This window comes from Panicum virgatum, chromosome 9N, assembly GCF_016808335.1.
Source record: "Panicum virgatum strain AP13 chromosome 9N, P.virgatum_v5, whole genome shotgun sequence".
Lineage (NCBI taxonomy): Eukaryota > Viridiplantae > Streptophyta > Magnoliopsida > Poales > Poaceae > Panicum > Panicum virgatum.
This window is the reverse complement of record NC_053153.1, coordinates 12,206,070-12,219,451: the sequence shown is the minus strand read 5'-3', so window position 1 is coordinate 12,219,451 and position 13,382 is coordinate 12,206,070. Positions and strand designations below refer to the sequence as shown.

The 13,382-nt window shown below is 42.9% G+C and overlaps 1 protein-coding gene across 1 annotated transcript; it reads right to left on the bottom strand.

Annotated features, from left to right (window-relative positions):
* Window positions 1–8,320: 8,320 nt before the first annotated feature.
* Window positions 8,321–12,601, bottom strand: LOC120690350 (uncharacterized protein At5g01610-like). Its single transcript, XM_039972980.1, has 2 exons — window positions 12,014–12,601; window positions 8,321–8,740 (listed from the first exon to the last, which is right to left on the bottom strand). Exons 1-2 carry the CDS (start codon window positions 12,524–12,526, stop codon window positions 8,735–8,737), a joined length of 519 nt encoding a protein of 172 aa, XP_039828914.1. The 5' UTR covers window positions 12,527–12,601; the 3' UTR covers window positions 8,321–8,734.
* Between the last annotated feature and the right edge of the window lie 781 nt (window positions 12,602–13,382).

Here is a 13,382-nt window from a genome sequence, read left to right as displayed (position 1 = left end):
AATAGCGAGAATTAGGATTCTTGATCCCTCTCAATCTCTCTTTCAATTCGAGGACCAGAGAGGTGTTTTCATAGTCATCTCCCGACGACTAGGGAGGCGTCACCCGAGGCTGATTCCTGTGGATCACTATAGAATCTTCTAGAAGCAAGCTAGGCTACCTTCTGGCTAGCTCTGCCATCTTAGAAAAATTCCTCCGCGCTAAGCTTAGTAAGCTAGCTTGGTAAGCTAAGCAAGCCTGGTTCTCGATCTTCTTTCTCCAATCTTGGGTTAGGGAAGAAGGAGATATTCGCGACTACTGGCGGTTTCATTACGGCGACGAAGAATAAAACTATCACTATATTTTTTTCCTTTTCCTAGTTCTTCTTCCAAGCGCAGGATAACCCCAAGGGATTGTGGGTTTTTTTCTACCAATGGGGGCTTTCCCTTCACCGCCCCCATGGGGGTGATCCACAGGGTTCATAACTACCCCTCTTACTACGGGGCGTTTACCTAGCCAACACTTAGATCCGGCTCTACCCAAACTTTTTTGGTTCACCCCAACATTACCCACTTGTCCGACTGTTGCTAAGCAGTTTTGGGATACCAAATGTTAAAATAAGAAGGAATAGGGGAATATTTAACTGTTTTCTCCAAAAAGAGGATGAAATCCATCCTATTGAAAAAGAAATAATCCGAAATAGAAAGAACTTTTTTCAAATTAAATTCTTTATTAATCTTTTATTCCAAAATTCCCCCGAAAATCCAATTTCATTTTTCAATATTTTTCAATGGGGTTAGATGATCAGTTCTTAATATTATTACTTTACTTAAATGACAAATTCCACAACAAATCTCTTGATTCGGCATTAGGGACTCATGTCCCGAACAAATACATTTATTTTTTAAGTAATTCATATCGTCATCGTCAAGTATACCCGTTCCAAATTTCATTCCAATCAACTGATCTGTAGCGGGTTCGTTGTATTCAATATCCTTATGGGGAAAAGGCCCATCCAAAGGAGTTAATAGGGATTTTGTATTATCAACAATGAAGGGTGGAGTTTCTTTTTTTTCTCCAAAAATATACCCCAAATTCCTGGTTATACAAGAAATAAGATAGGATCCTTTAGCACTCCCTTTGAGGCTAAAAACACTTTTGTCTATCCTCATGAAACGGGAAATACTATGCTATTTCCTCTTCTTATATTACTGCTTTTTAATTTGTTCATTGGATCCATAGGAATCCATTTTGATAATGGAATAAAGGGTAATGGAATATCAGTGCTATGCATGGTTCCTTGGTAACCTCTAGTTTGATCAGGGAAACCACTGAAAACGAGTCTGCTAATGAGGGTTACAAATTTGGTCAAGAAGAAGAGACCTATAACATTGTGGCTGCTCACGGTTATTTTGGTCGATTAATCTTCCAATATGCTAGTTTCAACAACTCTCGTTCTTTACACTTCTTCTTGGCTGCCACGATCTTGGCCAACTCACCAAAGCCCGGAAGTTCCATTTTTTAGAGGAGAATAAATATGTATCAATTGTTGAATCGGATACAACAATGGGCCGAAAATGCCAAAGGAGCTATAAGAACTGCTGTTAAAAAAATGATAGACTTTTTTTATCTTTAGGCTATTCACTTTTCACGTGCTCAGAATGTTCGGCAGAATTAGGGACTTTTTTCTTCTATTGTCTGATCTTATAATATGATGAGAACTTTCTCCATTTATGTTTTATTTCCCCTAATTCTAATTGGGTGGAGACCCCTTATTCCCGTGTCTTCCGGCTACTTTATCCCCAACTTTGATTTTACGCTTCTGTAAAATATATACACGAACCATTATGTCAAGGGGGTCCCTCTGGATCCATTTCACATCGATAACGCGCCCTCTTCCACCTATAGGTAGTTTGAGAGAAGTTTCTTTTGAAGTGGATACCTCAAAACCAAAAATAGCGCGTAATAATCCAGCTTCCGCGATATACGCCGATTTTCAGTCCTCTGCTCTACCAACTGAGCTATCCTGACCCTTTCTTGTGCACCATCCTAGTAGAATATTTGCATCTATGTCAATTAAAGAGACTAAAAATCAATAAAGTATTCCATTCTAAATTTGGAAATGGGCGGGGTAATCCTATCAAATAAAAAAGAAATCATCTATTTGATTTTTTTGTTGGATTTCACTCCACCCGCGGTTGGGAACTACTAATTCATTGGGTCTACAACAATGTTGGATAGGCTCCTAATGGGAAGGAGATCCATCATTTTGCAATGAAAACAACATAAAAAACTCTGGACAATTTCGAAATCAGACCAAGCGTCTTAATACATATGCAAAAAAAAATTCATTATTGGCCCACCATTGATTACAAGATTTAGCTTTTATGAATCGTTATTGGTTTATTGTCTAACTCGAATTAGACCGCCTATATTCCTATGAATGTAATCTCAATTACAGATGGACAAATATTCTTATCCGCGGATCTATTCAATGCCGGAATTCGACCCATCTCCCTGAGAAAAGTAGACAGTAAAAGCCAAAATAGACTAAATATAGCCTGAACGATCCTAAAAACCCCTCGAAAGAGATAATAAAGAACCTAAAGCAGACGGTATCCTACTGCAAGGGTGGTCTTAAGAATCCAAAAGAGCATTCTGCCAAAGAAGAAATTAGAAAAACTAGAAAACCTATAGGCTGACGCCAAAGATTCCATCCAAAAAAACCATATTTGGACTGTGCTTCAACTATATCAACTGTACTTGAACTGTTAGATAATCATAGTCAGTGACAACATCACAGTACCCACCGCTATTCCAAAACCGTACATGAAACCTTCTTTTGCATGAGATAGAAATAAGGAATTCCAGAAATCGAGGCTTTTTTCTAACTTGATGGTAAGAAATCCCAGGATCTAGAAATTTTGGTGGAAATGATCAAGTAGTACTTTCTTCGGATTCCGGTCTAGAGTATGTTCCCATTCACTTGTTAAAGAAATGGCTATCGAGAACGAATTAACCCTTTATTCTTTTTAAGTATACCCTTCCCCGGGAAAGAAGAATAGGATCTCCAACTTTTTGGAATGTTCCAAATTCCACTTGAGCATCCAAGTCTGGATCCCCCTCTGAAACTAGAAGTTCTGGCCCGGGAGGTATAATATCAATCACTTGGCGTCCATCCGACGCATCGACTATGGATTTCACTAGCATTATAGGCCGTATTGTTACTCTTGCTACCATCAGGATAGATTTGTCCCCTTCCTCGGTTTCCCCCTACATATATGGGATATTTTAAGAAATGAACGTCTTTTTTCGTAGCGGGATCGGGGGAAAGAATGGGAAAGACAATTTCACTAGCAAGCAGGAAAACAAGTAGGCGAAAGAAGAGAAGTAGTCTACCTTCCGCCAAAGAAAGCTACGGTTACGAATATCCGTCGGAAAGTAAGACTTAAGAAAGCAGGTACGGTTATTGAAACAAGGCAGGAAACAGAGCGGGTAGGCTTATAGGATCTAGGAAGGATTGGGGAGCTAGCCCAGCAGTGGATAGCACTACTTTCTTTCCAGCGGGAGTGAGTCGAAGAGCATCGGCTACTGGTTCTCAGCATAAACGAATGTGCCACACGAGGTTTGGGAATAAGTGATTGTCTGATAATGAGCAAGGAATATACGTCTTTCTGCTAAAGAGGATCTATTAAACCCATAATTCATTAGATCCTTGGACAATACAATAAGAGTAAGAATATTTTCAACACAAAAGTTCTCTCAAACAAGAGAAAGAAACATACCTTTTTCATATATATTTAGAATATGTTCCCTATGCTAACTGGGTTCATTAGTTATGGTCAACAATACGTGCCGCAAGATACATTGGTCAAGGTTTCATAATTACCTTATCCCACACAAATCGTTTACCTATAACGATTCACTACCCTTATGAAAAATCAATTACATCGGAGCATTTCCGGGGGCGAATACACTTTGAATTTGATAAATGCATTGCTTGTGAAGTATGTGTTCGCGTATGCCCAATAGATCTACCTCTTGTGGATTGGAGATTTGAAAAGGATATTAAAAGGAAACAATTGCTTAATTATAGTATTGATTTCGGAGTTTGTACATCCCTTTCTTTTATCGAGGGTTCTAGCAATTGATATCCTTTCGCGAATAATTGAAATGCAATTTCGTGATCTGGATCTTTAATTGACATGCCGCGAATCCTCTTGAAAGAGAGGGGTGCCCTCGGGAACGCGGACATAGGTGGTGCATGGCTGTCATCAGCTCGTGCCGTAAGGTGTTGGGTTAAGTCTCGCAACGAGCGCAACCCTCCTGTTTAGTTGCCACTATAAGTTTGGAACCCTAAACAGACCGCCGGTGTTAAGCCGGAGGAAGGAGAGGATGAGGCCAAGTCATCATGCCCCTTATGCCCTGGGCGAAGCAAATGAAATGCTTTCATAAAAATTCTCGTAGAATCGAGAATGAAGTTTTCATTCTGTACATGCCAGATCATGAATTAGTAACTGCAACCAATCTCCGAATGTTTCGATTTTTGGAATGGGATATTTACGGAATCCCCATGAATAGGATCAAACCTTATTCCATGCTATTTCCATAAGATTCCTCTTTCTTATTCTTAAGCAAGCCCCCGAGAGGGTTTAGTTGATCATGATTTCTGTTTTCTCTTTATTTTCCTTTTTATTTGTTTCGAAAAAGATATCGTCCGATTCTCCTTCTATTGATTCTTTTCCGATCGAGATGTATGGATCCATGTGTCTACATACCTAGATTCTGTTCATGGATTAACGAAAATGTGCAAGAGCTCTATTTGCCTCTGCCATTCTATGAGTCGCTTCCTTTTTGCGTATGGCACCCCCACCAAAAATAGGTTCACGTAAGAAAGTGCGTATTGGTTTGCGTAGGAATGCCCGTTTTAGTTTATGGAAGAGTGCACGTAGAATAACAAAATGTGTTATTCATGTTCAAGCCAGTTTCAACAATACCATTATAACCGTTACAGACCCACAGGGTCGGGTGGTTTTCTGGTCCTCCGCAGGTACTTGTGGATTCAAAAGCTCAAGAAAAGCATCACCCTACGCTGGTCAAAGAACAGCAGTAGATGCTATTCGTACAGTGGGTTTGCAACGAGCAGAAGTTATGGTAAAAGGTGCTGGTAGCGGAAGAGGTGCCGCATTACGAGCCATTGCTAAAAGTGGTGTACGGTTAAGTTGTATACGCGTTCCAGAGCCTATCCCTATTGTTTATCCTTATGAAATATGATATACAATCGAAGGTAGAAGAAAGGGATATAATGAAATTCTTGATTTTATCTTCTTACCTAAATTATTTGATTAATGGATCAACAACCAAACCACCTATTTTATGAAAATATAGAGTGGTCTTATTCAAATTCAAAGCGCTTCGTAATCTTCAACCAGTTCTGTGCTTCAATAGAATTTCCTGGACTTGAACCAGAGACCTCGCCCGTGAAGTAAATCATCGCCCCTACGATCCAACCAATTGGGAGAGAATCAATATACTCCTTTTCGGGAGCGATTCATCCTTCCCCCTTCTGGGGGGGGGGGGGGCGAGCCATCAGTGAGATACCACTCTGGAAGAGCTCGAATTCTAACCTTGTGTCAGACCCGCGGGCCAAGGGACAGTCTCAGGTAGACAGTTTCTATGGGGCGTAGGCCTCCCAAAAGGTAACGGAGGCGTGCAAAGGATTCCTCAGGCCAGACGGATATTGGTCCTCGAGTGCAAAGGCAGAAGGGAGCTTGACTGCAAGACTCACCCGTCGAGCAGAGACGAAAGTCGGCCTTAGTGATCCGACGGTGGTTTCTTTTTTTATATATACATAGGTCGTCGATTCGGCATTGGAAAAAGGGCTGGGCCCTTCTAGTAAATAGTTCAAACTATTTTATCGATATGGGCGTTCTATATCAGATAAATTCCACACTAGCTATTTCCCATTTAAAGAATTTCGAGACTAATACTAATGTAGTTGTAGAAAGAGTACCCCTTTTTGCCCAGACTTCAAGCAGTTTAGCTTTAACCGTGTTAATGGTCTCACATTATTGGTCTATAGAGAATCAAAGTAAATTTACCAATGAGTCGCGAAATGCTATGGTTCTTCCATATGATTTCTGAAGTTATTCAGAAGTAATTCATCGAGATCGTGCACCTTTTCTTATTTATCCAAAAAAATACTAAAAAATATTCTAAAGTGCAGTCCAAAAAGAGAAAAAATATTGCGAGAAATTGACAACGTAAGATTTCCATTTCTTCTTTAAAAGAAGAGTTCCTTTTGATGCAAGAATTGCCTTTCCTTGATATCGAACATAATGTATAAGAGGATCCATAAAGAACCATATGGTTTTCCGAAAAAAACCTGGGCACATTACCCAAAAATGTTCCATCTTCCCAGAAAAGTGGATTCATTCCAGAAAGGTTCCAGAAGAGGTTAATCGTAAGCAAGAAGAGATCTAAATGGAGTGGAATGGAGAAATGCCTTTCATATAAAAATGGAAGAATATTATGCCATATATCTTACTTGTACAAAACAAATTAGAAGCAATTTTCTCTTATCCTCGTTTGTTCCTTCCTTTAGATAAATACTTGAAAATCCCCTTACAATTGCAAAAAATTGTAATTGGCGGAGGGTTTGGTCAGGGGGATGCAAAAATAGTGCTTCAGGATCCATTGCGCGTCCAAGGCCTTTTGTTCTTCTTCGCATCTGTTATTTTGGCACAAGTTTTTTTGGTTCTAAAAAAGAAACAGTTTGAAAAGATTCAATTGTACGAAATGAATTTCTAGATCCTGGGATTTCTTACCATATTTTTCTATTCTATTTCTTTTTTTATTGGGAATCGAAATCTTGGATTGATCTAAAGATTATTTAGATTTCTTTACTATATTTAGTACAATTGTTATATGACACATGGTTTTTTTAATAGAATAACTCCAGAAATAATAGTATCTCCAATTATAGCCCCTGTGGGATGTAAAATATATCTCTTCTCACCATCCCCATAGTGTATGAGACAAATTATGCATTTCGATTAGGATCGTCTATGGTTACGATTCTACCAGATATGTCTTTTTGATTCTGTCGCAAGAGAGGCCATTGAAAAGCTACTAAACATGGTAAAATTTTTTGACATTGGAATAGATATTCCCCCCAGTTCTTCGAGACAAACAAGATGCACTCTATCACAAGCCGTTCCCGCCAAGAAAAAAAATGTAGCACCGATCGCACCGCCACCGCCGCGCCGCGCCGCACCGCCGCCGAGCCGCTTCTCTCGCTCCGCGTCCGCCGCAGTCACCCCCGCCCGCCGCCGTCGCCCCTGGCCGCCGCCGGTCGTCCCGCCTCCCCGGCCACAGCCGTCGCCTCCGGCAGCCACCGTCGCCTCCTGTCCCCGCCTCCCCGGCCACCGGCGTCGCCCCCGCGCAGGCTGCCGCCACCCCCGGCATGGCGTGCTGTCGTGCTCCGGGGCACGGCACGGCACGCCGACGGCCTCATCGGGCCGTGGCTGGGCTGGGGTGCCGGCACGGCGGCACTACGCGGCACGGCATGGCGGTGTCGCCGTGCCCCGGCGTGCCGTGCTTGTGCCGGCCGTGCTCGGGCTGTGCCGTGCCCGGGCGGCCCGGTTGGCCATCTATAACTCTGCCTAACTGCACGCCACGTGCATTGGCTCGATCTCCCCGCGCGGAGTTGGTATTTCTGTTGTCTAGCTTAAGCTTGCTTTGCAGAAATGAGCCGGCGCGACGTCGGGCGCCGCCGCGTCACCGAACCCACAGGAAATGAGCCGCCGGCCAACCACGCCTTCCGACGAAGGCGAGTTGGGCACTGAGCTGCTCTTGTCGTCGTGGGGCTCGCCGTCGCCTCGTCGGCACGTAAAAGCCCCTGCGCGGCGACGGCGACGCTGCGAGCTCCGAGATATAATTAGTCACGGGGCTCGCGACGGCCGAGGGATCATCAGGTGTCCACGGCCCCAAGCCGCAGCCGGAGCGTCCTGATCCGGACCCCCGCCATAGTGGCTCCGAGGGCGGGACGCCGTATGCCTGCATTTCTCCTCCGGCGACGGTTGCTCTTTCGTCGTCGGCCACGGACCACGGAGTCCACGGTAGCACCGCTCTCGCACGAGGTTTACTGGGAATTTTGTTTTGACCATGGGCCGTTCAGGCTAGGGCCATGGGCCATTTGACCATCTCTGGGCTGGGCTGCCAAACCAGTATGTCAAGATCACCTAGTCTTCTTTCCTTAAAAAATGGAGAGGGAGAGCGAGATTCGGATGGAGTAGAAGTGTGTAAAACATCTGGTGATCACACCAGTCAGCAAACATAACAAAATCAAATCCCCCGCCAGACCAAACTTTTCATAGCGAGTTTATTCACACACGGTGAAAAATACCAGCAGCAACAGAGACATCCGAGAAAGACGTCAAACTTAGCAGAACCACGCATCAATTAAAAAGCCGCATCGTCTAGGCGCGCAGTGCCGCGCGCTTCACTTCTGGGGCAGCTCATGGTTCCACACATGATGACATGAAATCCGAGAGAGTACGGGAGATTGAGGACTTCACCTACATCCTACATACAGCATATGGATATACATTTCTACAGAGGATCCATGTCCGTTGGAGATGGGAGCAACAACCAGGTACGGGTACAGGCAGAGCAGAACACAGCTGCACTCAGGCTCGGGCGACAGCGAACTGGAAGGTCCTGGTGTTTGCTGGAAGCGGATTCTCAACTCGAGATTCAGGCCTGGAAGGAGAAAATAAGATACACACCATCAAATTTATTAGGACTGAGGTTGAAATTGCTCAGGAAGTAACTACCACAAATAACCACGCAGACACAACTATTGTACCAACAAGACAAGACTTTCATGCCGATGCCTACTTGGCTGACATCATGAGTGTTCATGGTAAAACAAGCCGCAAAGCAGAGGCAACAGTCCCAACAAAAATATATAGCATCTCAAGACGATGCATCAGCATAGTCTTTGTTTTAAGAACCATTGCACAATCATATCAGTGGCAAATAATATTTTACCAATACGGCAATACCATGACCCCACAAAAAGGAAACAAAACCAAATATCCATGCTGATAGAAGTTGTCCTCTAGTTTCTCTCAATGAACTACTGTACCAGCCTCCCAAGTAGAACCAGAACCGCTAACAACATCAGAGGCATGGCAATAGGGAACTCGGTTTTGGGGGAATGCATGTTGCTAAGTTATTTACGTTAGAAATCTGCGAAGCGTATACATATATTTGTATTTCACAGGTAAATACAGCCCAAGATATGATACTATGTATTAGAAACCGGTTACTCCAGCGGTTCTTATTTATTTGATGTTCCAGACTGGTGCTATTAGAATCGTCTCTTTCTAACTTGTTAGTGCAGATCTGAAAAAATATATATATTTCAGTATTTCGTAGATAGTTGCATCCCAAGATTCCATGTTCTGTGCTAAAGCTATCACATAAAGTCATTGTCCACGGTAGCTGATTTCTGTAAGGATCCAAACCAGGGTAATAAAAGACTTCATAGCTACACCTTATAATAACAGAATCAAAAGCTGAAGGGATTGTTAAAATGCTCTAGTTACTAATCAGTGCCCTTATTGCTACAAATACAATCCAAATAAAATGAAAAACTACTCTAAATCATAGTTCCTTACAAGAAAACTACAATTATTTATTATTATCATTTATGGTTTGAGTAATCGGCTATTCCAAGCAGTCACATCTATTGCATGGGACAAAAATCATGTTCCTATTTATTCCAACAACTTGCATTGTGTGGCACAATTAACTTTCTTGCTTAAATTAAGACACATGACATAAGAAACAAAGTGACAGTGGACATTATTACATGAACTATTAAACAGTCTTCAAATTTCTATAAGCACCAGTTTCACTAAAGCACAAGGTAGTGAAGGTGCAACTTTTCTCTCAGAATTTATCCTACTTCAGTTCAAAAGAATTAATATTCCAAACTAAACCTCCCAGCCCATATTTGCAGACATCAGTGGGAAATCGATAACTTATGATATTCAGAGCAGAACATTAACCCACACCATTAGTTCCTAACTTGGGATTTCTATCACAGATGGAGCTAGAATCCTTACATCTCATCACCAATTGAAGGTATCCTTTCTGTCAATGAGTATTTAGCATGGTGCTCTGTAAACGGTCTAGTGATCCATGATGCTGTCACTGGATCATCATTTTAATATAAGTGAGTTGATATGTCAAAAAAATGGCGCTTTGTCACAGATGCTAGAAGGGCAAATTCAACCTTGAGAACCAACCAACTAGTGGATGCTATGGCCCGGAGTTAATTTAACCATAAAATTCTAGCTTTAGGCTAGAAGGTTGTGATTTAAGATGGCCATGTCACAGCTTGTCGCCATTTGGCAGTACAGTTAACAAGAAAACTGGTGAGGGTATCCTATTCGCCTTATTATAAAGTACCCATGAGGCCGTGACCAACCCTGATGCAGTCACCATATTCGTTGTGAAGCTAAGGTATCATATTTCCGATATGTACTTAACAAATTGGAAAGACAAAAATATGGTTGTAGTTCCATGAATCTACAAAAGTCAATACTTGAGCTGTTTCAGGTTAATGCTAACAATGAGAAGCAAATGCTGAAGTGCACTGCTGGCAAATCGGTGAAAGCTTCAAATGAAAGAAACTAATGACAACAGTACAACACATTAAATAAGTTTTAATTCCCTGGACTGTAATAGCTTTCAAGTAGCAAATTTTATTATTGTCAATTCACAGTCAAATGTGGACAGATAATTATTCAAATCATTTTTCAATAAGTATCACTATCCGAATTCATCCAAAAACAGAGTTTCAACAAGTATGAACTTGTAAAGCACTTGAAAGGATACCCCTGCAACTAATATCTTCATAATTTGCTCTCTTGATATCTTGGCCCCAGAAAAGGTCATGTTAACTAGGTAAGAAAGAGAGTGAATAATACAAATAGGCAGTGCTGTGTTCAGCTGTGTGCAGTATTGCCCCAAAATATATTCATAATAACACTCATTTTTCTTATTCGAAGCATTAGGGGTACTCATGCATCATCCTTGTAACTATTGCAAATGATCCCCATGTTCGCATCTCTGTTGAAGTTGCCTAATGGTGATTGATTGCCGGAATGGAGTGTTTGATGGTTTGATCAAACTTAGTGGATAAGGGATTAGAAAATGCCAGCAGGATCGATTTTCATATTTGATCAAGTGATGTAACTCACACAAAAGAAAATAGTAAAGTTTTTTGGTTTGCCGGATAGGTGACAAAGCAGAGGATGCCTAAAATGAAAAAGAAAATAAACTCTTATGTACCCAAATAACCTCTAGTGTGTCTTCAAAATTTCATAACCAACTGATAAGAAGTTCTATCTGGGCTAAACTCTCATGCAGGAGCAACTAAGCCTAACTCAGTTGGATAAGGGTCTGGCATACAGCCAGATAACCCAACTTCAATTCCTTGTTGAGGTGAATTGGGTTCCTATTTCTTCTTAACATAAAGTCACCTAGTTACCCCTAGGTTGGTCTCGTTTTCTTACACTCTCAGCCAGGTCCCTTGAACTGGGATGCATCTCATGTGACAAACTCAACCACACAGCCAGGCCATAACAAAAAGTAGCCACCTCATAGAAAAAAATAATGCATTACTGAGCCAGTTGATGACTCGTGAGCATGCAACACTAAAACCAATCCATCAAAACAAGTCAACAACTGTTGGTAGAGCTAAAACTAAGCCGGTACAAAGGTCAAATTGGCTCGTTAAGTCAGATCGTGCATCCCGAATACAACGCACCTCTCGAATCAATCTCTCCATCTAATTGAGATGAAAAACTAATTAACATGCGGAGATCAAAATTCAGCTAATAGATTTGAAGCAAACAAAAGTGCGGCACTGCGTCACGAGATCCAGTTCGCATCCATCTCCGAAGTCCGAACTAATTCCGCTCTGGGCAACTCACGAGGCAGAAGAGTAAGAAGGCGTACCTGCGCAACGGGGAGCAGGCCGAGCTCCCCGATCACCCCCGCCGCGCCGCGCAGCTGCGCGCCGACGCTGGCCCCGCAGGTGGGCACCTCGTCGAACATGGACGCGGACAGCGACTCGGAGACGAAGCCGGCCTGGAACTCGATGGTGCCCTTGTCGGGGTGCGCGACCATCCCCGTGACGTAGACCCAGAGGAAGAGCTTCTTGGCCTGGACGCCCGAGAGGTCGGAGATGGCGCCCTTGGAGAGCTTCCCCGTGATGGTCCTCTCGTAGTAGACGAGGTGGGAGCCGAAGTGGACGTAGCAGGTGCTGGCGAGGTGGATCTCGAAGGCGCCCGCGGCCTCGTCGAAGGTGTAGGAGGCGACGGAGTCCGGGATGAGCCCCTTGGGCAGGCCGTACTTGGGGAGCAGGTCGTTCGCCGCCCCGTTCAGCGACACGCCGCCCGCCTGGGCGGCGGCCGCGGTGGCGGCAGCGGCGAGGAGCACGATGGGGAGCAGGCCGGGCAGCGGAGACATGGCCGTTGGGGGGTTTGGGATTTTTTGGGGGTCGGGTGGGTGCTCGCTGGCGTTTCGCGTTTTGGGGATGTGGATTGTGGAAGACCGAGTAGCCTTTAAACTGGGTTTTTGGCTTTTGGATTAGGGATTTTCTTTCTTTTCTTTTTCCTTTTTTTTTTTGAGACTTGAGAGACAAGCAAGTGGGACTGGTACACGTACACCACTCTTTATCAAGGAGAGAAAGTGGTTGGGAGTAGATACGACCCTCTTAGAACATATGTTCCCACAAACACCTCATGACTATCATGCAAAATCATGAAGATAGACCGTCTTAGCATATTTTTTTATTTTTTCATTAGATTGATGTTCATGTTTCAACAGACTAAATGGACGTGATTGAGCTTGAAAGTTGTCCGCAAAAGAAATCACACATCATGTATGCTATTTTGGTGGCATTCATGGTGGCTGAGTTCAACCCATTTTACATGGAGAATTTGCTTGAAGTATCAGAAAATTGGCAAATTAAAATGATGGCCAAGCCCAAGCAGCCAACTCAACCCAATTTGCATGGAGGACCCGTTAGATTGAAGCACGAGAATTCACCTAGTTTCTCTCTACATATACAGTGGTTGATTATCACCTACTTTGACTTGATCATTCAGATTCGGAGACTCACCGGTGAAACAAAATCGAAAAAAAGTCTATATCACCCCCTCAACTATGGGGTGGACTACATAACCCCCAACTTATAAAACGGTCTATATCACTCTCTGAACTTTTCAAAACCGGTCAAATTACCCCCTAAAGCAGTTTTAAATCATAATAAATCACATAAAAATCATAAAATAGAAAATTCAATTGTGTTGGGCTCTAAATG